The sequence below is a fragment of the Gobio gobio genome, assembly GCF_949357685.1.
Source record: "Gobio gobio genome assembly, chromosome: 13".
Lineage (NCBI taxonomy): Eukaryota > Metazoa > Chordata > Actinopteri > Cypriniformes > Gobionidae > Gobio > Gobio gobio.
In genome coordinates, this window is record NC_137106.1 from 52762275 (window position 1) to 52787158 (window position 24884).

Below are 24884 nucleotides of genomic sequence, written 5' to 3' on the forward strand. Positions count from 1 at the left end.
GCTGGAGATTTCATGATATTTGAACGTTACGATCTTATGTATGTGCGTTGATCAGTGTTAAAGTAGATGGTTTGATTAATGCACTCGCCTGTCAATGTCTTGTAAAAGAAAGGAATGTCAAGTGGCAGATGCTTGGCAAGGTTTGATGGTTCTTCAGCAGTTTTAGAAGCAAAGTAATGCCAAATTTCAAGTCTAATCCTGTCTTTATTAATTCGTTTTGTGCGTGTTGAGTGAGAATCAACTGCTGTATTAATTGTGTTCCTCTATGTTGCCGCATTTGCCGGTTTCGCGTCAGTTTGGGTTGCGCACTGCCACCTAGCGGTGAACTTCGGAACAGCAGCATATACCGAAATTAGCAAAATCATGATATTGTACCGTTTGAAATAAAATATATACCGGTATTTTCCCAGTACCGGTATACCGCGCATCCCTAGTTCCTGCCATATCGGCCTAGAGAAGACCGACGGAACTTGTGAAACTTTTCATTTTCCGTCGGTCTTCGTACACAATGTAACTACACTCATCACAACATGTCAATAGGAAAATGTTGGCGTAATTTTGTCACTTATTGAGCAGTAGGCTAGCTGGAGCCATTTACCTCCAGTCTTTGTGCTAAGCTAGGCTAGCTGGAGCCATTTACCTCCAGTCTTTGTGCTAAGCTAGGCTAGCTGGAGCCATTTACCTCCAGTTTTTGTGCTAAGCTAGGCTAGCTGGAGCCATTTACCTCCAGTCTTTGTGCTAAGCTAGGCTAGCTGGAGCCATTTACTTCCAGTCTTTGTGCTAAGCTAGGCTAGCTGGAGCCATTTACCTCCAGTCTTTGTGCTAAGCTAGGCTAGCTGGAGCCGTTTACCTCCAGTCTTTGTGCTAAGCTAGGCTAGCGGTGTGTGTGTCAGACAGAGTTATGGTACGGAGATGAGAATGGTGTGTATGGACTTCTCTAACTCTGGGGAATATGATAAAGTAACAAAGTCGGCTTGTTTTTTTTAAACACACAGAATAACGCAAGTTCAATTTTTGTTTGGTAATCGTGGCAATCGCGATTATAAATTGGATTAATTGCGCAGCCCTACGGTGTGGTTGAAAGCACTGGATCAGCGGCAGCAGATATAAAGCTCTGGTGAAGTGTGTACTAATGGACATCAGCCGTAGTTCTGAAATATTTAATATTTAATGGAATACTTGATTCTCAGCATTCAGTGGCCTGATATTATCATGTTCTGCTTTGTCTTGGCTTGCTCTGACCGGCTTCTTCTCAAGAACTTTGAGCTAATAAAAGATTCAACGTTAATTAACCCAAATCAATATTTGTGTCATGTAAAAAACAGGCATGATAAATATTTCAAATGTGAGGAATCATGTTGCACATATGATGCGAGAATACAAAACACGGTGCCTGGCGAAACCTTACACTTTGGTCATTTGGTGACGTTTATTGAATTATTGGCTCTATTAATTATTTACCTTACCTGTAATAAACTCAGAGTGTTTCTTATCTTGATATATATGTCAGATGTTGGCACATTTCTACAGTTGCTCGCCACATTAAATGTCTGGTGTGATTGCAGGGAATGAAGTTATTACAGTAAAAACCCCAGCGTTTGCGGAGTCCGTCACAGAGGGAGACGTCAGGTGGGAGAGAGGTAAGATGTGTAGATCAGGTCAAAGGTCACAGACGCTTCCTCTGATTGGCCCTCGCTCAGCCTGTTTGTGTCTCTTCTAGCTGTCGGAGACTCCGTTTCTGAGGATGAGGTCGTCTGTGAGATTGAGACCGATAAGGTAAGATTCAGGAAATATGGTCTCTTTCCGAGGCTGACACGTGATTTTGAAACTCCTACTAATAACAGTTCTAATATTTAATAATAATAGCAATACCGAAAGGAAGCTAGCAGTAGACCAACTGAACAAATGAGTGAAGACAATTTCAAGAAAAAATGTTAAACCCCAAACATTGAGCCAATGTTAAGTTTTGTTCTATTATAGCGCCACCAAGATGCACAATCCTAAAAAGTGTCATCGGAGTGAGCCTATACATGTGTGTGCCAATTTTGGTGAAAATATCTAATTTCGTTTTGGAGTTATATACATTTATATGAAAAACACATAAAAAATGACTGACACCTGACTTTGATTGGATTTTACTGCCCCTTACTATCAATATTTTGACATTTGAGCATTAGCGTTTAGCTATCGACCTATGTTTCTGAACTTCTGACGCTGGTTTCGTCTCGATTGGACTAGCGGTTTTGAAGATATCAGCTAATGTTTTTTAAGCGCTTAATTACAACGCTGCACAAACCATATGCCAAAACCTGGCAAGTCTGGTATCGCTGGACTCGGCAAGGATTCAGGAGACGAAAAAAGTTAGTCCCATGAAAATAAGTTAATCAGACCTAAAGTTATAAGCGTTTGAGAAAAAAATTCTCCACTAGGTGGCGCTGTTTCTAAACTTCTCAGGCTCCTTCAGGGCATCGTGCTGATGACCCATACTGAGTTTCATAACAATCCGTTCATGCGTTCCTAAAATACAGCATTTTAGCACTTAATTCAAAATGGCCGACAGACAAAATAGCCGACATGGTAAAATTGGATATTAGACGACTCGGCATATCGTCCTGAATCTAACGCCACTTTTATGATTTTTGGACAAACGGTTCAGAAGTTATACGCAAAAATAGCAATTTTCCGTATCTCTGGACTAGTAGGTGGCGCTGCGCTGAAACGCTGCATGTTGCCTCAGGTCATGCTTGTGATCACATGTACCAAGTTTTGTTTGAATACAATAAAGCGCTGCGGAGATACAGCCTTAAGTGTGGCTGCGTCCCAATTCGCCTACTTATACTACGTCCTAAAAGTATGTACTCTTTTTGTGAAGAAAAAGTACATACTTTTGAGTGTGTAGCAGAAAAGTATGCAAGCTTTGGGATAAACTACTGCGTCATCTTTAACGGACTCTGTTACGCGCGTCCCGTCACCGTTTAAACTGCCCTGTCAATCATCGTCACAGTTCAAATCCTCCACTTTAAATTTAATTTCCTACCGAATGTAGTCGCTCGTTGGTCTGCCTTTCGTGGGTCTTTAGACTCCTCTCATGTGTTTGCAAAGTTAACGGCCAAACGTATCATTACAAAAGTTCTCAAAACTGCTGAAGGTGAAATATAATGTGGCTAATATTGAATAAATATCTTTTCGTCAGGTTAAATACTGATAATTGCTCACTCAAGCCCCTTTATCTAATCCTCTCCACTTAACCGTCAGACTCGCGTAACCGTCATGTTTGTAGGTTTTTAACACTTTTTATCCACGTTTGTAGTTTTCGCAATGGGTTGTGGGTAATATCAGCCGTTAGAGTGCGCATCGATCTGCACTTCGGATTCTGAGCGGAAATAGTAAACCATCCGGGAATCTTTGGAATACTCTTTTCAACACACTACAATTTGGGACATACTAATTCTTTTTTCGAATACTATTTAGTACGGATAGTATGCGAATTGGGACGCAGCCTGAGTTTTTGCAACCGCTACGTAAAATTTGTTCGCGCGTTTATCGAAAACGATTTGACGAATCAACTTGAATTCCATGTTTTTTTGTCAGCATGGTCTGAAGATGATCTGGTTCAATCGAGTATATCGGACCAATGGCCGAAGAGGAGTTCGAAAACGTTTTTTTTTTTCTCGGTTAATTGAAAATGGCGGGAAAATTTCCATGACGGAAAACGACGTCATAGGGTGCTATCGAATCGGCTTGAGCCAAGGAATCAAAGGAAAAAAAGAATTTTGTTTCTATTCCTTTGGGTTCAAAAGTTATTAGCATAAACATGAGTCAAACTTTTGACAGGTGGTGGCGCTAGAGGGATTGAGTTAGAGACTCCAAAATTGGTGTGGTTACTATTGGTAATGACCACTATCAGTGTACCAAATTTAATAATTTTCCCGCAAACGGTTCTATGGGCTGCCATAGACTTCAATGGCGGAATAATAATAATAAGAAGAAGAAATCTAACGATTTCAAGAGGGGCTCCGCACCTTTGGTGCTTGGCCCCTAATAAATCATATTCTTCATGCAAGTGCACTCGAACATGCACAATTGACCTATCGGTAAGCCCCGCCCCCCTTAGTTACTGTTGCTAACTCGGACAAATAGTGTATATCCCGTCCGAATGATGGACAAACTTTACTGATGGTTTATCAAGTTTATTATGTCCTTTTTCACTCCAGAAAATCATCGTAAGAGCTGAACAAACAAAGCATAAGAAGTGCGCATTAACGTCTCATTCACAAACTCTCTCTCTCCGTGGCATTACCATTAACACACACAGCAAATTACACAAAAACACTCACAATAAACAAACATACACACAGAGCTTATGACGTTTCGGGGGTGCAGTTAAATAACAGGGTTAAAAAATATAGATTTCTCGATTTTAATCGATTCTCATTTTTATGAAGCGATAGCGATTCTTCAATCCCAAGAATCGATTATTCATCCTTTTTTCAGATTAATGAACGGTACATTGTAGCTCCTCCCATCTAATAAATCACAATAATCTTTGTGTTTTGTTACTATTGATATGAAACTGTCTCAGATTTCAAATGACATCCATTTTATTAAGAAATTCAAAAACTTGCATAGCGTTTTTGCGCTCTGGCTCAGCTCATGAGATGCGGCAGATGAACTGATCATCTCCTCCGCTTTAGTATCAGTTACAGCGCCAAAATAAACATGAATGAGCATCTGAAAGTGTGTTCAAGGAAACAGTACAACTTACCGAGATCTGTATCACAATCACTCAATCAGTGTTTCAACCACTGAGAGAAAAACCGTAACGTCACATTTACCTCAGAAAAACCAAATCCAGTGTCCATAAACTCATTAGTCAGCTAGAAACAAGAATATTTGGATAAATATAGGCAACATATTACATATTCATTATAGTTTTTAATGTCCGTCAATATTTAATGCATGTATTTTTGTGACCCCCACCATTTAAATATATTTCAAAGTAGAAATATGATTATGTAATTGAAAAGTTAGTATTATAATTTTATTATTAGGGGTGTAATAGTACACAAAACTGACGTTTTTTGGTACGTACCTCGGTTTTGAAGTCACGGTTCGGTACAGCAGTTTTACAAAATTGCTTTTTATTTATTTTTATTAAACAGTGATTTACTGAAAAAAGTGTCTGTCCTTAAATGAATTCAATTATAACTAAACGTTTATTGAAGATATTGCTGTAAACTATATAGGGAGCCCTTACTTGCACATTACTATTAAAGGTTAACAACAGAACCCAAACTATTAGCCTAAATTCAGTTGCTATTTATTTTTAAATATAATAATCAACACTCAATCTAATAACTTTTAGAGTTTGTTTCTCTAGTGAACTCACAGCTGTGGACACTGAAGGACTTGTGACATTGTTTTCAAGCTGTTTTATTGACGTCTTTCCGCCGTTGAAACACCGATTGAGCGATTACACCACATATGATACATTTCAGTTGTAATGTATCCTCAGCATATCTTATATGATATTAATTCATGTTTATTCTTTAGGAAGAGATGATCGCGTTCACCTATACAGTGATCGGTCACGACATAATAAAGAGCGTCAAAACGGCATTTATCGGTTGAATTTGGTGATAAAATGGACTGAATGCTTCATATGTTCATGTGGGAACTCGGATTGAAGTGTGTTCCGCGCTTAAAACAAGCCGACTGTTAAAGACACACATTCACCGAACCGAAAGCCCTGTACCGAAACGGTTCAGTACGAATACGTGTACCGTTACACCCCTATTTATTATTATTAAAAAAAACACAATTGAGTGTAATTTAAGTGTTTGTATTCATATCAGCCTAGTAGGCTACAACTGACTCCCAGAGTTTAGGCATTAGTTCAGAGATTAATTTTTTTTACTTGAGGAAATTTGCCATGTATTGTACCTGATATATATCCATATTGAATCAAATTGTGAAATTTGTGTCAATACCCAGCCCTACAAATAAACGTCTGCTTGAACAAATGAAGAATGTTGTTATAGAGAACATCTATAAAACACCATGTTCTTGATTCTTTATGAGAAATGGTTTTATTTAATTAAGATAAAGACTTGTTATATGTCACAGCAGTTAAATCTGTGTGTGTATTGCATGTTTAAACCTTAATATCATTCATATTAATATATTAATAGATACGAACTAAGAAGTGTTCTCCATTAGGATATATTAGAGTTTGGTCGACTAAAACAGTTCAGCTTACTAAAATATGACTGCCAAAATGAACACTGTTGCTGCTTCACTGCAAAAAATGCTTTTCTTACTTAGTCTTTTTGTCTTGTTTTCAGTCCAAATATCTAAAAAATCTTACATTAAGTAGCATTTACTAGACAAGCAAAAGTTTTTGTCTTGTTTTGGGGGAAAATAACTCAAATTAAGGAAGTTTTTGCTTAAAATTAGCAAAATAATCTGCCAATGGGGTAAGCAAAATAACCTTAATTCAAACAGAAAACAAGATTATTTTAAGCAAAAACTTCCTTAATTTGAGTTATTTCCCCCCAAAACAAGTCAAAAACTTTTGCTTGTCTAGTAAATGCTTCTTAATGTAAGATTTTTTAGATATTTGGACTGAAAACAAGACAAAAATACTAAGTAAGAAAAGCATTTTTTGCAGTGTTTATAGCAGAACTGAATCCTGTCCAGTGTCATAACTCAACACAAGTCAGTGTTGATTGAGTTCAGTAACTTTGAAGTTATGGATTATGGAAGCCAGTAGTGTGTGTGTGTGTGTGTGTGTGAGTAAAGTTATCAGGGCCGTGCAGAGAGTTCGTCAGGGGCAGGGGCTCAAATGTAAAAAAGGGGCAATATATAAATATATCCTTATGCTCATCAAGCCTGCATTTATTTAATCAAAAATACAGAAAAAACAGTAGCCTAATATTGTGAAATATTATTATATATACTTTTTAACTTTTTATTAATCAAAGAATCTTGAAAAGAGTATCGCAGTTTCCATCATTGACATTAAATCCTCATATTAGAATGATTTCTGAATGATCATGTGACACTGAAGAGTGGAGCAATGATGCTGAAAATCCAGCTGTGATCACAGGAATACATTATATTTTAAATTATTTTAAAATAGAAAACCATTATTTTAATATATTGCGCAATATTGCTGTTTTTTATCAAATAAATGCAGGCTTGATGAACATAAGAGACTTCTTTCATAATGCTGCATAATATTCAAAAATGGTAATAAGTCCTTTCCTTTCACGTCACCATTTCTCCAGCCTACACTTCACATAATAGGCCTGTAGGAGCCGCTGGCACTTGGGTTTTGTTAACTTTGATAGTTTCATTAAAAAGTAGACGGTGTATCAATATACATAAATACAAGTGAATTTAACACTACTTACCATTAATGCGACGTTTGCTGCTGTGGTTGCAGGGATTTGTTTGTTGTCTGTTAAAATCCATTTAGTCAGTGATGCAATTTATAAAATTAGACAAACCGCAGGAAATCGTTCCACAAACGTTAGTTCGTCTGTCCATGTCATTTTCAGCCGATTTATGAATAAGAACAGAAAATGACCGCTTCACATGATCATCGCCCAATGGAATTTGAACTTGCTTTGCCAGATCACGATTGGTTGGTGTATATACATGACAAACGGGCATTGGTGAATTGTGTAATACTTTAAAATATATAGCTAATATATAGCTTTGTAATTAAATCAACACATTAGCTCTGATTATGGATGAAAAAAAAAATATTGGTTTATTTTTTCCCGTAAGGCCACACACTCTCTGAAAGGACCATATTTGGCTCGAGAGCCGTTTCCGAACAGTGGAAAATCAGCTGTCAATCAAAACGCACGCAACCCATAGCAACGCGTTACGGCAACGCCTCAACAGAAATGATCCGACTTTTGAGCCGTTCGTTACTATTGTATACATTGTCATGTTATAATAATCACATTTATTTAGTTTTATTGACCACGATATTATCATTGATATTTGTCTGAGAGGGGCACTTTTGATGAAAAAGGGCAGGGGCTCGAGCACCCAAAGCCCCCCCTCTGCACGTGGCTGATGTTATGGATTATGGAAGCCAGTAGTGTGTGTGTGAGTGAAGTGTGTGTTGTGGTCCTGCAGACCTCGGTGCAGGTTCCCTCTCCAGCGGCTGGAGTCATCGAGGAGCTCCTGGTTCCTGATGGAGGGAAAGTGGAAGGAGGAACTCCTCTGTTCAGACTCAAGAAAGGAGGTATATTTATTGCTAAATGCATCTTATTTTGTAATCCCAGTAAACTGACTTTTGAAATCTTTATAGGGCAAAGTATATATATATTCTACCCACATTTAACATTTCTGTCGTCTTCATAACCATAGCCAGAAATAAAGCATCAGGTGTTTCTGTCTGAGGAAGTGGTTGTTGTAAGTGAGTGCTGCTCTGCCGCAGTGGTTTCAGCTCTGACTCAATGACATGTTTCAGCTGGAGCTGCTAAGACGACGACGGTGACTCCTCCCCCTGCAGAGGCTCCTCCCCCTGCTCCTGCGGCCCCTGCTCCTGCTGCGGGCCCCATCCCCACCAGCATGCCCCCAGTTCCCCCAGTGCCAGCCCAGCCCATCCAGTCCAAACCAGGTCAGTCCGCCTCAGGAGACGCAATCAAACCTCATCATAGAGTTAAAATCAGGGCATTTCTTTTGTTCTGTGCTGCTTATTGTCACACCTGCAAACTTGTCACTTTTCGGTAGGGTTGGGTACCGAAATCCGGTTCCAATATGGCACCGGTACTTATATAACCGGTATGTACCGGACCGAATCAGAACGCAGATTTCGGTTCCTCATTTCGGTGCCAAAATTCAAACGTGCTTTTGCACTTTGGCTGAGCCAGAGACAGACGCTCAGCGCTGGTCACATCACAACTCATGACAACTATTCAGTGTTTTCAACCACATCATGTTTATTCCAGGTTTCAGACATTTAAATGCTCATACGTTGGCTACTAGCAAAAACACACACTGATGTCTATGAAAGCGGCTATGACAATCCTTTCAGACGGTTATAATTTGACTAACGTTACGTGTTTTATTCACATCAGATACATGCACATTATATAGTAACTATAGCGTTTACTCTATTCTTCTTCCAGTTCACTGGTCACTTACTTTCATGTATTTCGTGAGACGAGAATGAACTCAAGTGTTGTAAATCCGACAGATCCGATTCTGAGGCGCAAACTAACATGGCGCCGCCCATTGCGCTTTATAGATCAACTAACACACATTCACTCGCACATTTGAATATCAGATAGTTCGTGACACAGTTAAGAAGTTTGTGAATATTTTGAATAAAAAGGAAAAGCGAAATAAACCCGATACAGCTGAGCTGTCAGCGCTATTGCGGCTGCTGTGTGTCATGTGAGAAACATGACGCGTCACCATGGAAACATTAAGACGATGCGTTCAAAAATATTTAGCCAGGGAATATGATCATATTTCAAAATAAAGCTGAAGCTTGAAGCTGGTTTGTAGCAGAGCAAGAATACAGACGACTGCTGTTATTACTGTAACTGTTATTTAGAGTTATATTAGGCTTGTTGTAGTTGGGTTAGGTGGCTTAGGTTTTACTGTGAATTTGTAAATAAGTCAATTATAATTTGTAAATAAGTAAATTGTGTTTTGTATTTATTTATATTCATACATTTAAGTATACATTAAACTTTTAATAAATGGTTCAATTTAAATAATAAATAAATAAATAAAAAGCCATTTAATGTCATCCACCTCGTTTGGTGGCCTTTAAAAAAAAAAAAAGTATCGGTTCAGGCACCGTTTATGCACCGGAACCGTTTTAAAAGTATCGGTTTGGCACCGGAATCGAAAAAAACCCAAACGATACCCAACCCTAGTTTTCGGTGACAATCGCCGTTTTCTTGGTCAATTGGGTCATTTACGTGAATCGCGTAGAACCAGAGAGTTTTTGTTTTGGCTGTGGGGTCTGTTCGGTGCACGCGTGTAACGTTACTGAACAGTTTCCGAGTGCAGTCTTTATCAGTTCACACAGTCGGCTTGTTTTAAGCGCGGAACACACTTCAATCCGAGTTCCCACATGAACATATTAAGTATTCAGTCCTTTTTATCACGAAATTCAAACAATAAATGTCGTTTTAACGCTCTGTGGCGTGCGCATGAACGCGATCATCCGTGAACGCGATCGATCATCTCTTCCTAAAGAATAAACATGAGTGAACATCTGAAGGTATGTTGAGGATACATTACAACTTACTGTTATGTATCATATGTGGTGTAATCGCTCAATCAGTGTTTCAACGGCGGAAAGACCTCAATATAACTGCTGTAAACTAAACAATATCCGCATCACATGACCTCAGGCAGTCCTTCAGTGTCCACATAATTATATTCACTAGAGAAATCAACTCTTTCACTAATATATGACCTATATTAGCCGTTATATTCATTATATTCTACTTAACCTGTTAGAGATGTTTTGATTATTTCATGTGTGTTTAAATAAACCTGTCATGAAAATGACACACTGTGTATAAATGATTATATTTCAACAACGAATTGGAGAAAAAAAATATTTTATAATTAGATTTATTTAGAAGTTAATGCAAAAACTGCCTAATGTGAAGTTTACGTGTTTGCACACAATGTGTTATTTGAGTGTTGATTATTATACCTAAAAATAAATAGCAACTGAATTTAGGCTAATAGTTTGGGCTCTGTTGTTAACCTTTAATAGTAATGCAGGGCTCCAGAGTGCGACTAAATGGTCGCTTTTTGCGACTAAAATTTGAGAGTGTGCGACTGAATTTTACGTCCAGTGGCACATGTGCGACCAGTAAATTTGCCTGCTGTCGGTACTGGAGAAATTAAGAAAATACACTTACTAATTATAATTGATAGACGTTATGTCTGGCAAATTCTATCTTTGCCAGCCGTTTCTATATGAGATAATATTAAATAATTTGTCCGTGATGTATTTTTGCCATTCGCAATCCAGAAGAGAGAGAGAGAGAGAGAGAAAGCGAGCTCTCTCTCTCTCTCTCTCTCTCTCTCTCACGTGGAGCTGCAGCGAACACAACACCACAGTCTGCTTAATGAGTGACGATGGCCAAGAGAACTACACAGAAGTTTAGTCTGCTTAAACTTTAGGGATGTGCTGTGATATTAATCAAATTTTATTTTAGATTTTGGCTTCCAAGAATTATAAAAAGATGATATGAGGTAAAACTATTCCTATAGCCGTGTTCCGTCGAGCTCATCCTTCCCTTCACAGCCTTGCGCTGTCATTTCTCAGTGTCAGATTCAGTGATTGTTGTAAACTGCAGTCTCTACTGTTGCTAAACTGCGGGATGTGTTTGATAATAAAAAGCTATTAAATGCGCAATAATCCGTGCAAGAGACGCTGTTTCCAACTTCAAGGCGGCTTATGTGTGTGTCTGTGTGCTGCGAAATGGACCGACTTGCACTTAATATTTTAGGCTTCGTGTGCGCGTCTAAACCATCAAATAAACAACAAACAGCCGGTGTCAAATTGACCGGATTGGAGAGTAGGTATTTTAACAGTTTATATCTTAAATGGGCGTAAATAGTTTGGAGAAATAGGAGAATATGATATTATTAGTTCTGCGTTCGATCGGTCTTAAAGGGGCAGCGTCTAATAAACCTGCGGACGATTGAGCCATTGATTCGAATCGAACAAAAGGCAAATAGAAAATATTCACATCTCTTGAATGAATAACTTTAGCTTTTATACGCATTAATCTATCAATTTATACAGTGAAAACTATGCAGTGTTATTTTACATTTCATTACTTTATTAGATTTCTTTGTAGGTTTGTTCTTTACTGTAATATTAATGTTAGCAGACCTTCTGAATGCCTGCACACTGGTCCATTTACAAATAGATGTTTTATATTTTTGTTCAAACTTTGCGGGTTCTTTTGCTATATATATTTTACTTTTCAGATTAGAAAGCCATGTTAATTATGTTCTTAATTATGTTTTTTTTTTTTATAAAAAAAAAAAGTATAATAAAAAGAACCGGTAAGAATACTGTTAAAGTACCGGATCGATAAGCAGTATCGGTAAGAGTAGTAATACCATTAAAACCTTAACGATACCGATCCCTATTAGTAATACAGTGGAAATTAGTAGATTTGGTTAGCATGTTGATTTACGGTGTGCGCCCCTAAAATTTCTGGTTGTACCCCTAAAATTTTCAGTTGGGGGCCACTGTGCTCCTTGTGAAAAAAGTTAGTCTGGAGCCCTGTAATGTGCAAGTAAGGGCTCCCTATATAGTTTACAGCAATATCTTCAATAAACTTTTAGATATGATTTAATTCATTCAAGGACAGACACTTTTTTCTTCTTCAGTAAACCACTGTTAAATATAAAAAATAAATAAAAAGCAATTTTGTAAAACTGCTGTACCGAACCGTGATTTGCAAACCGAGATGCGTACCGAACCGTCAGTTTTGTGTGCCGTTACACCCCAATGTCAGTCTTTTATTATTTGTGTCATGCGTCACAACACTTCCTTGAGTTCCAGGCGTTTCCGTGTTGTAAATAAAATCATTTTTAAAATATTAAATGTGTCATTCTCTTTAAGTCACGCTCAGAAATGTGTCATTTGCAAATAACCCCCCCCCAACTAAATTATATTATAAATATTATATTATAAATGTATAATATATTATAAATTATAAATATTACTAAATTTTTGTAATCAAAAAGTATGTCTAATTAAATAAAAATCATGAAACATACATTTTTAACAATTTATTAAAGGTGTCTGTTCTATTACAAATCATTTATATATAAAAAAAATACCCCAAAACAGCGGCATTACAAGATGGGAAGACAGACTAGAAAGGATATTTAAACTTGCTCTGCCCTTGACGCACTGCGGAGTTGCCAGTTTTGGCTGTTTTTCCAGCTTTTAACCCTTTCGAGGCGATCGGCTCTCTTTTTTTCTTATCAGTGCCAAAGAGACTCAAATAACTGTCGTTTTTTTATCATTCAGGCAAGTGTTATACATCATTATAATCTGTTAAGTTTCTATTTTTTTGTGTACAGTCACAATAAAAACAAAATGTTTTGCTTTTTGCAAAATAAAGAAAACACATGATGCGCGATCTGCAGCCTCTCTGTCAAAGACGTTCATTCAGATAGTCTTCAGAAAATGACCTCTAGCTTAGTGAATACTTGTCTCACAAACATGAGACATATGTCTAAAGAAACGCTGACATGTCAGGTTTTAAACACTGTAAACCAAATCGAAAACAAATATTCTGTGTTTATGTAATCAGTTTGAAAAGAGAGCGCTGTCAGTCTTTCGCGAGCCGCTTCATTATCCGCTAATGCGGCCACGCCCACGGATCGCGCGCTCTATTGAGATTCAAATACTGACGATCCACACGTCAACTCATACAAACACATCTAGTGAAGCGCTGTAACGTTACTTCAGCTACATCGTTTTGACACGTTTCTTAACGTGACGGATTCAGGGCTGATTGTAAGGTAGGCTTTATTCTGTTAGCATCTGTGAATATTAAACGCAAAAAGACATTAAATGTCATACACGCAAGACTGTTTAGACGAGATTTATGGCGTTTTCACACCTGAAAGTCCGCACCAAGGTCCGAACCGAAGTTCATGTTTTGATACTTTTTATATATTCGGTTAGTTTTGGTTTGGTTTCACATTGCAATTATGCGAGCGAACTAAAGAACTGTACATGACACACTTGAGTCCACTCGTCTTCTTCATATGGGCGGCATCTGGACATTGATTGATTTGTAAACGGACGTGTGTGTGACGTCAGCGTATTTGACGAGAGTGAATGAACGGATGCATATCGTTGCCACTATTGAACAGTGCGCATTGCTGGACTATTTTTTTATTTGTTACGTTTAAAAGTGGACATTTCAAGCTTTATATTCACATATTTCTCATGTTTAGAGTATCTGAGTTTGGGTTTATTTGAGTTTACTCCAGTTCATGTGTAAAGCATGTGATCGCTCCTGCGATTATAGACTGTTTGCTTCTTATTTATTTAATCCAGGCAATTATCTGATTAAACGTTGAATAAAATAAATATACAATTTATACAAAACGAAATTCCCATTAAAGAAAGGCTTTCTACGCAAAATCATACAAAATTTCGTTCAAAATTATTTCTGACCTTCTGTCTTCTGACATATTGCGCATATTTTCACTTTTCATAATCAATGTAGCCTAGATTGAATTTAAATAACATTATAATATTTAAACATAAACAGGAACTTCCTGTAAATGTTCTGAAAGTCCGAACTATACAGAAAATGCTTTCACACTAGAAACAAACCAAACCTTTGTTCAGTTTGATCCGGATCGAGACGACCTCTTTTCGTCGGACCAAATTTCGTCTGTTTGGTCCAGATCGTGGTACGGGGAGGTTTCACACCTGTATTTTGATTCGGACCAAACTGAAAAGTCCGAAAATCCGGACCAAACAAGGTAGGTGTGAAAACGCCCTTATTTGGCCTGTTTTGGACAGATTATAACGGTCTAATCAGATTCAATGATCTATGCTAAAAGTGCTCCCGCCAGACCCGGAGATCGGCTGAACGAATTAAAAAAAAACGGTCAAACTCAACTGTTCAACTCTAGAGGAGACGGAAAAGGAGCCTATTTTCCTTTAACAATAGTTACATGTTTAGGGCCCTATGAAAAACGTTTTTCTTTATTATTAATGTTAGTATTATTATTACATTGAGATGTGGCTAAATTCGACTGTACAACAGTTATATATTTCTGTCACAATTTCTTCCAGTTAAACCGAACTCTGATTTTGACGGGATGCCGTGAACACTTTTGAGTTTCTGTGTGTTTATGATATGACGAGAGTTTTTCTCAAATGAAACCGTAAATGCTGATCAAGTGACTCTCAGAGCGGCTCTAGAGATGAGGTTAATGCGTTGATGTCCTCATATAGTGAGTCGGCATACGCTGAAAACACACCATGAGCGTCTCACGCGTGTGTGTGTGTGTGTGTGTGTGTGTGTGTGTGTGTCTGCGCCATTCATTCACACAGAGACAAATTTAAAAAGTTTTTGTTTTAATATGGCAAAAATCTAAATTTTGAATTCTGGTTTTTAGGGTGTTACCATAGACATTGCTCTACCTTGCCCATATGGTATTAATATTTGTGCAGGTCTTAAGAACCCTTCAATTTGATGCCCTGCCTTTGCTACTAAACATGGAAGGACTGAACCGTCTCCTTCTTGTGTGTTGACAGTTTCAGCCATCAAACCCACTGCTGCTGCTCCTGCTTCTGCTGACACTGGAGCCAAAGCCGCCCGCTCAGAGCACAGGGTAAGACACGCTAACACCGCTAACACTTCAGCTCATATACTGGTTCCCATTCACCAGTGCCACCCTCATGTGCTCGTTCTGTTAGGGTCTTTCTTAGACCAGTAAAGACTAGCTCCTCTAGGACTAGCAGCGTTTGATTTCTTCAGTCACTTGTGCAGTTGTGTGTTAGCATGATCATGCTAGACCACAAAATGTCAATGTGGTTCTCAAATTATATCTTGACGTTCTTCATCTCTGATGATATTCAGTAAGTCTGAATTTCATCTGAAATGACTTAAAATGGTGGCTTTTCTTTTTTCGCCACCTCCCAAATTAGTAGAGCCTGTTGTATTGTTGCCATTTGTTCGATAATAAAGAGTCAATGCATCTCTTTCACTAAAGGAAAGGCTCTGTTTACACACGTGTGACAGTGGTAAATTCCATTTGGAGATTTACGTGAACATTTTGAGTCATGCCAAATTAAGACAATAAAATAATTCATTGAAACAGAGAAATAAATCCCAATTTAACTCAAGCATCAGGTTTAAATCAGAGAAACGATTTTTTTTTTATTTAAAGAGCCACAAAACGACTTTAAAGAATGGCTTTTTATTGATTTTTTTTTATTATTATTTAAATTTAACAATTTATTAAAAGTTTAAGGTATACTTAAATATATAAATAGATACAAAACACAATTTACTTGGTGAAACCTAAGCCACTTAACACAATAGGCCTAATTTAACACTAAATAACAGTCACAGTAATAACAGCTTCAAGGTGCAGCTTTATTTTGCAGAAATATGACCATATTCTCTGGCTTAATATTTTAGAACGCATCAATTATTGTTTCCATAGCGACGTGTCATGATTCTCACATGACACACAGTAGCTGCAATAGCGCTGTATGACAGCTGTATCGCTTTTATTTCGTTTTTCTTTTTTTATTCACAAACTATGTCACGAACTATCTGATATTCTGCTTTTCAAATATGTGTGAGTGAATGTGTCAGCTGATCTATAATGCGCCATGTTAGTTTGCGGCTCAGAGAATCGGATCTGTCGGATTTATAACACGTATCCACGTCTCACGAAACACATGAAAGTGAGTGACCGCTGAACTGGGAGAAGAATAGATTAAACTATATAGTTACTATATACTGTGTATCTGACATTAATAAAACACGTAGTCAAGTTATAACCGTCTGGAAGGATTGTTATTGCCGCTATAGACATCATATTGTGTGTTAGTACTTATGTGCATTTAAATGTCTGCAACCTAAAATAAACATGATGTGGTTGAAAACACTTAGTAGTTGTAATATGTGATGAGGGCGTCTGTCTCTGGCTCGGCACCAGCCAAAGTGCGAAAACACGCTTGAATTTAAGTGTCACCGAAATCTGCGTTCTGATTCAGTCCGGTTACACACCGGTTATATAGGTACCGCTACCCAACCCTAGTCAATGTGGACGGAAGGCCAAAACGGAGAGAAAAAGATGCGTTTTCATGAAAACGTTTTAGTGAGGACGTGGCCATAAACTAGGGCTGTGCAATTAATCGAATTTCGATTTCGATTTTGCCTCCCAACGATCACCAAAATAGTACAATCGAGAAAAAACGATTATTTTGCCATGTTCAGTTTTGCAAGAACACTCTTATTTTGTCTTGCGTTCGGAATGAAACGCGCACGCGCTCATCCGCCCCTCCCGAAGCCACAAACTTTCTCAGATCGTGAGTCTCGTGTGCATATCATCTGCTGGAATTTAAAAACTCGGCGCGAGTAAAGATGGCAGAAGGAGGGCAGTTACAGCAGCGTTTGGTGAGCAAAAAAGGCAAAACCAACTCCGTTGTCTGGGAACAGTTTGGCTTCGAGGAATCAGACGACGAGCAGAAACATGCGACGTGCAAGATTTGCTACATGGTAGTGGCTGCAACGCAAGGGAACACCACAAATTTGTTTAACCACTTGAAAATTAAACAGAGTGACCGATGACAATCTAATAAAGAAACAAAAACTGACGAGAGCAGGGGTGCCGTGTAAACGTCCTTTTTTCCCCTCATATTTTTTAAATAATTCTCTCTTTGTAAACTTTGTTCAATGCATGCGAGTGCTGCCGTATGTTTGAATATGACCAGTCGTTTTCACCGTCATCACCCGGGTTTAGTGCCAGAAGACGCGAATGAGAAGCCGCACGCGCTGTGAGGAAATGTGTCACTGTGCGTTCATCCGAGAGCGCGCACACGTCTCTCAGCGCGCAAATATTGAGTTCTCTTTCAAGTCTTGCTCTTGAACGGACAAACTCACACAAAACGTATGTCGACGTCCATCTTGATGATTATCCTAGCAGACATAGTCTGTATATGCCTTAAGTGAACTTTATACAGTCGAGAAAGACGACGCATATCCGATCCGGATTGAATAGCTTTTGTAAGTTTAATAGGATTCATCTTTAATTTATGCACTCAAATATGCAATATTTTACATTTGATACATTTCTGTACCTGAAAACTAATGTTAGACGTACCTGGAAAGCATATCTAGCCGAACCATATTGTTGATCTTATTTATTTGTGGTTATCATTTTTACGTGAATACTTTTATACTTTGATTTGAATATATGTTATATTATTTATTTTAATAGTTCAAAAAGTACAACAAATGTTACAATTTCACAATTGAATTGTTGAAAGGTGTATTTTTAATAAATACAACACATTCCCAAAGTCATGTGAAATAATCGTGTTACATAATCGTGATTTCAATATTGACCAAAATAATCGTGATTATGATTTTTTCCATAATCGAGCAGCCCTACCATAAACTCACAATTGCGAGTTATAAAGTCCAATTCTGTGGTAAAAAAAAAAAAAAAGACTGACTTTTTTCAGAGTTGGGAGTTAATAACTTTATAAATGTTTATATCATAAGTTCAGCTTGTGAAGTCTCTGGCCTCCTGTGGTTTTGTGCAGGTGAAGATGAACCGCATGAGGCTGAGAATCGCCCAGCGGCTGAAGGAAGCGCAGAGCACCTGCGCCATGTTGACAACCTTCAATGAAGTTGATATGAGGTAGGGGAGGCAATACGGCAAAAATATCAGATCACCGTTTCTTTCAGGAAAATCACCATTTTATCTCAAATCTTTTTCATGTTGGTTTTACTATTTTGCAAGTGACTGAGCAGTTCAACAGAACTAATTTCACTATTTTAAAAACAAAGCCTTACGAGCTAACAATATATATATATTTAGGCCAAAGTGGGCGAAGATAACACACACATACACAACATAATATACAAATGAAATAAACTGCTTTATTTTTTCAGCTACTGTTGGTGTATTTAACCATAGCATTCACATCACAAATTGAATTAACGGTTATAAAAAATTAAACTCGATATACACTTCACTGTATATTTTTATATTATACTTTGATTAGAGCTCGTTCTCCGTCAAGAGCAGTGAGTGATTTAATGTTTTGTTAACATTTGAAGGGATAGTTCAGCTATCATTTACTCTCTCAAGTTTAAACCTGAATGTGTTTCTTTCTTCTGCTGAACATAAAAATTGTTTTGAAGAATGTGGGTAACCACATGTTTTTCATACTATAGACGTCAACCAGCAACTGTTCGGTTACCCACATTCTTCAAAATATCATCTTTTCTGTTCAGCACAAGAAAGAAGTTAATATGGGGAGTAATGAGTGAGTAAATCATGACAGAATTATCATTTTTGGGTGAACTGTCCCTTTAACCCTCTGGGGTTCTTCGGGTCAAAAATGAGCGTTTTATAATAAATAAATAAAAATCGTATCTTCATCGGAATGGTCCGAAACTTGGTGACTTTATTGGTACTTGGTATATGAACACCCCAAATTGGGGACAGGATTTGAAAAGTCTAAGTGGTCGTAAAAAAAAAAAGTCACATTCAGGACCTTCGGGTCAAAAATGACCCCCATAGGAAATGAATGGGAAATTGGCAAAAATATGAAAATACAGAGTTTTTTTGTGCGTACAAATCTACAAATCAGCCAGGATGAAAGAAGGACTCAACAGTGAAGATCTCTAAAACATCAAGAGTGCAAAACAGACAAAAAAACACACACACACACACACACACACACACACACAATTAGCTTTTGGAATGGCACGCGTTTATTTGTGTGTGAGTTTTTTTTAGTTTTTTTGATAATGCAGCAATAAACTAGCTAGTAGGCTATAAGTTAATGTTTTTTTGTTTTGTTTTTTACTTTAAAAACACTATTTTAAATAACAAAATTTCAAACAAGAGGGCAAGTGATGAATATCAGTATCTGTATCGGCCAATAATTGTTTGTTAAAATCGGTATCGGCCCCAAAAAATCATATCGGTGCATCCCTACTCTTAAATGTATTGCAAATATCCGCGTTTCTCCCTCGGTTTGTCAGTTTGTTGTTACGGATATGTGGTGTTGCCATAGACAATAAATAAATTAATTTGGTTTATAAATATAAACAACATTTATTTATACATCTCACAATTATTTACAACACAACAGAGGTTGACTTTGCTTGAGTTGTTGCTCTGGATTTGGTTGCTTTTAAGAAAAGAAACCCTAATTTTTGCCCGTTTAGGTTTGTCACCTTCTCCATTGCATTTTTAAATTTTTACCATTAAAGTTACTACACGCAAATCCGTGTTTTTTTGTTGTTGTTGTTGTTTTGGGGGGAATATATTTCAGGGCTCAATGCTAAGGATTTTTTTCAGGGGTTCAAATTTTTACTTGCCCTGTCAGAATTTTCACTGACCCCACCACAAAAAAAAAAAGACAAATAAAATAAAATAGGCCTAGTATTGTTTTTGAGCCATATAAGGTTATAACACAGCCGAAGCAGGAAAAACGTGCGAAATCATAAGCAGATGCATTATGTCAAATAACGCGATCATCACCATTAAACAGCATATAAACCACAACTGCCTAATGTTATTGAATGAACTGTCAACCCAGGATGAGTTATAGGACTGAAGCTTTGGGGTGTTGATGGACTCGATCTACAACATCTGTGTTTTGTTCATCGTTCGGACGTAACTTTAGTCTTTTACAAAAACGTGATTTTTTTCAGCTTTATGCTCAAAATGTTGCTTTTTCATGAAACTTGCAACATTCAAGTGTTGATTAAAAAAATAATATATGAAGCTGGAATAAAACAGTGGGTCTGTTCTTTCTTGCATGTTTAGATATTCTGTGGACCATTAAAACTTGTGAAAATGACCATAAATGCTGGCGGTGACTGGCAAATTTCATGTTTACGTTCATTTAAAAGACCTAACCGACTATATTTACGATGATACTCAACAAGACAGTCATTTTGATATAATTTTGTGTGAATATTCGCGCGCTGTGAGACGCGTGGCCGTGCGTGTGTGTGTGTGTTGTGTTGCTGCCCTTCGCGACGAGCAAACTGAGAGACACTTTCTCGTCTATGAGCGCTTGAATATTTAAATTGGCAAGGCTTAAAAATGCGCAAATGATCAGTTTCCGTGAAGATGCAGCTCTGGGAGCGTCTTTCATGTTGGCACTGAACCATCGGGCAATTCTTATTGTCGACCGTAATGACAAAAAATTTTCTTTTCATTCATTCAAGGGGGGGCGGGGGGGCGTTTTTGTCCTGAACAATGGTAGGGGAAACACTGACATAATTTTGATATAAAGTCACATTTGTGTGTTATAAAGTCAGAATTGCGTGATATAAACTCGCAAGTCTTTTCTTCACAATTGACTTTTTTGCGCAGTTGCGAGTTTATATCTTGCAATTCTGACTTCTTTTCTCAGAATTGCGAGATCTAAACTGCAATTGCAAGTTATAAAGTCAAATACTGAGGAAAAAAGAATTGCGACAATTTTCGTGTTTATATCACAAATATGTAAACTCGCAATTGCGAGAGTTAAACACCTGTTACAGTTATAACACCTGGTCATGCATAGGGGAAAAAATACAGTGAAACCGATATAGTTTAGAAAAATACCGTGATATACAGTTTTGGTCATACCGCCCAGTACTAATGGTGGAGGTAGGTTAAATAAGAGTGCATTTTTTGAAAGTTATGAGAATTTTCGTAGTTTTGTTCGTCCGTTTTTACGAAAAATACAAGTCTGATCAGTTAAAATAGAGGTCTGAGTGATGGTTTGATGGCTGACCACCTGACAAACTACTCAAACCAGTCTGAGATACCACACGAGAAACTCTTTCTTTCTTCATGCGCACGCTTCATATTAGTGTCCAGAACTGACCACTGACACATAGGAAATCTGTCGATGGCCTGTGAAAATGTAGCTTATTGCCCAAACCTGATTAGAAGCTCCGCAATGCCCGTCCAAATGGTTATAGATTGGAATCTGGCCTACAGGAAGAGATCTCTGAAACCCGATCGCCACTTAAAGCACGGAATGTAAATATTTGGTCCTAATGTTGGTCAAAACAAAGATAAGAAGGGTAAAATGGGGCTTTATTAATTTACAAGGAAACGTTAATGTCCTCGCTAACCCCTGAAGATGACACTTTGAGGATTTCTCCCCAGCGCAAATGGCCGTATTGCCTTTCAGCTGCTCGGGGTTGGTGTTCTGCCGCTAATCTCGTTGGCATTGATGGGATGGAGGAAGACTGTGCCGGTCTGGAGTGGTAGGAGCTAGCTCGTCTGCGAGCATCTGCCCCAGGACGTCCCCTGAGACGGGCCTTCGGGAGCTCCAGGCGCCCGGAACGTTATGGGCTATTATGACAAACCAATAAGATTTGAAGGCTTCGGAAAGTGAAGATTTTTATCGCGTCTTCTCTCCTTTCTCTGAGAGCGCGTGTCTTGGGACGGTCCTAATTCCGTTAGCGGAGAAACCGGAGAGGATAAACGGCGTTAGAGACAGGAAAATGGAGAATTACAGTCTCTGCCCTTTTCACTCGAAACCTGGGCAGACTGTTGTCCACTACATCCATGATTGGGTGTTTTAGAAAGGAGAGTTAAAGCTACACTGTGTAACTTTTTAAGTTTATTCTTAGCTAAAAACACTCAAAAATATATGTGCTCATTAATGTATATCAGAGTCCTGCACGGGTGCGGGTACCCGCGGGTGACCCGCGAATATTGCTGAAACGTGTGAAAAACATCCTACTGAGTCGGATGCGGGTCGGGTCGGGTCGGACAAGGGAGAAACACGGGTCTAAACACGGGTTTTTAAACAGTCACGTGCAAACAAATATAGGCCTATATATAAACAATATATGCATGTATATTGTAGATGTGTTCCTAAAAATACAAAAATATGCCTTGCCTGTATTCCAAGTTGATAAAATAATTTCAAATCCATATCAGTTCATCTGTGGCCGTGCGGCGCGTGCCCTCACAGAAGAATCACAACCGCGCGCGCGCTCTGCCTGCACTGCAGCCGTCAAGATGAATCATGAGGAGTTTAAGAAAAGATAGACGCAAATGTGGAAGTTCATCACTGAGGAAGCACGCAGATAACTGTGGTAACAAACCAAGCACACGCAGTTCAATCGAACAGTATTTGTGTTATATTTCCTGAGTTTGGTCTCTTAATAACAGTACATTAAGCCACGTTAAGCTCCCGGCAGAAGTTGTCCTTGTGTTAATGGTCGTGTAATAACTTCTGTATGCTGGCAATAAACATTTTTGTAAGTGTGTCAATAATGTGATATGCTAAACTGATTTTAGTGCGGGTCGGGTGTCGGTTCTATTTTAAGCGGGTCGGGTCGGGTGCGGATTTTAATTAGTGCTGTTGTCGGAAAACGGGTCGGATGCGGGTTTAAGCACTGCGGGTACGGGCGGGTGCGGGTTTTCAAAATCTGACCCGTGCAGGACTCTGATGTATATTTACTTCTTTCAAGTATTCTCGTAAGTTTATAATATGCCATTGTAAATACATACGGGTGAGGGTTCGAATGCGGGTCGCCATGTTGCCTCTCCATCTTGAAAGTACATTAGCCAAAGAGGGACATTCCCGTAAATTCAAGCTTCGCCTTTGGCGTTTTAACTCTCGATGGCACCGTGTCCAATGTGGACGAGGTTGATGTTAATCTTGGACTAAATCGGCCACCGTAGAAGTTAAAACGAAATTGGAATTGAGAGGAACAGAAACTAATATTCACTTGCGCTGAAGCCAATCTGTAAAGAACACAACAAAAATGGAACAGTCCATCGCACTGCAAAAAATGCTTTTCTTACTTTGTATTTTTGTCTTGTTTTCAGTCCAAATATCTAAACAATCTTACATTAAGAAGCATTTACTAGACAAGCAAAAGTTTTTGTCTTGTTTTGGGGGGAAATAACTCAAATTAAGGAAGTTTTTGCTTAAAATAAGCAGAATAATCTGCCAGTGGGGTGAACAAAATAATCTTGTTTTCTGTTTGAATTAAGGTTATTTTGCTTACCCCATTGGCAGATTATTTTGCTAATTTTAAGCAAAAACTCCCTTAATTGAGTTATTTTCCCCCAAAACAAGACAAAAACTTTTGCTTGTCTAGTAAATGCTTCTTAATGTAAGATTTTTTAAATATTTGGACTGAAAACAAGACAAAAATACTAAGTAAGAAAAGCATTTTTTGCAGTGTAGTGGCTTATTTACATTTCAAAGCATTTTTCGTGCTCATTTCTGTGGTGTGTGTGCATGTCACAACGACTGTTAAACGATAAAGATGTACTTAAGTTATATTCAAGATATATAATCGTTTTTGGTATTCAGATATTCCAATCATATTCAGCATCGCTTTTTCAGCTGTTGATGAAAATATGATGACAAAAATAATACATGGATTAGATTATATTTGGGTTAATAAAATATAATTAATCAATCAAACATAAACAATTAGAAGAGAGTGTGGGCGGAGTCTCTTGCGCACTGCGCTCGCAACCAAATCAATCAAACATAACAGCCAATCAGAAGAGCGTGTGGGCGGAGTCTCTCGCGCACTGCACTCGCAACCAAATCAATCAAACATAACAGCCAATCAGAAGAGCGTGTGGGCGGAGTCTCTCAAGCACACTGCAGTCGCAACCAAATCAATCAAACATAACAGCCAATCAGAAGAGCGTGTGGGCGGAGTCTCTCAAGCGCACTGCACTCGCAACCAAATCAATCAAACATAACAGCCAATCAGAAGAGCGTGTGGGCGGAGTCTCTCAAGCGCACTGCACTCGCAACCAAATCAATCAAACATAACAGCCAATCAGAAGAGCGTGTGGGCGGAGTCTCTCAAGTGCACTGCACTCGCAACCAAATCAATCAAACATAACAGCCAATCAGAAGATCGTGTGGGCGGAGTCTCAAGCGCACTGCACTCGCAACCAAATCAATCAAACATAACAGCCAATCAGAAGAGCGTGTGGGCGGAGTCTCTCAAGCGCACTGCACTCGCAACCAAATCAATCAAACATAACAGCCAATCAGAAGAGCGTGTGGGCGGAGTCTCAAGCGCACTGCACTCGCAACCAAATCAATCAAACATAACAGCCAATCAGAAGAGCGTGTGGGC

At 38.3% G+C, this 24884-nt stretch overlaps 1 protein-coding gene across 1 annotated transcript in view; it reads left to right on the forward strand.

The window, feature by feature from the left end:
- The window catches only part of dlst (dihydrolipoamide S-succinyltransferase), a 44025-nt gene that overhangs the window by 7673 nt on the left and 11468 nt on the right, over positions 1–24884 (forward strand). Inside the window, exons 5-10 of the mRNA XM_079833473.1 lie at positions 1566–1640; positions 1721–1776; positions 8155–8263; positions 8492–8641; positions 15311–15387; positions 18338–18435. Of these exons, the coding sequence (XP_079689599.1) occupies positions 1566–1640; positions 1721–1776; positions 8155–8263; positions 8492–8641; positions 15311–15387; positions 18338–18435 (565 nt within the window). The remainder of the gene's footprint in view (positions 1–1565; positions 1641–1720; positions 1777–8154; positions 8264–8491; positions 8642–15310; positions 15388–18337; positions 18436–24884) is intronic.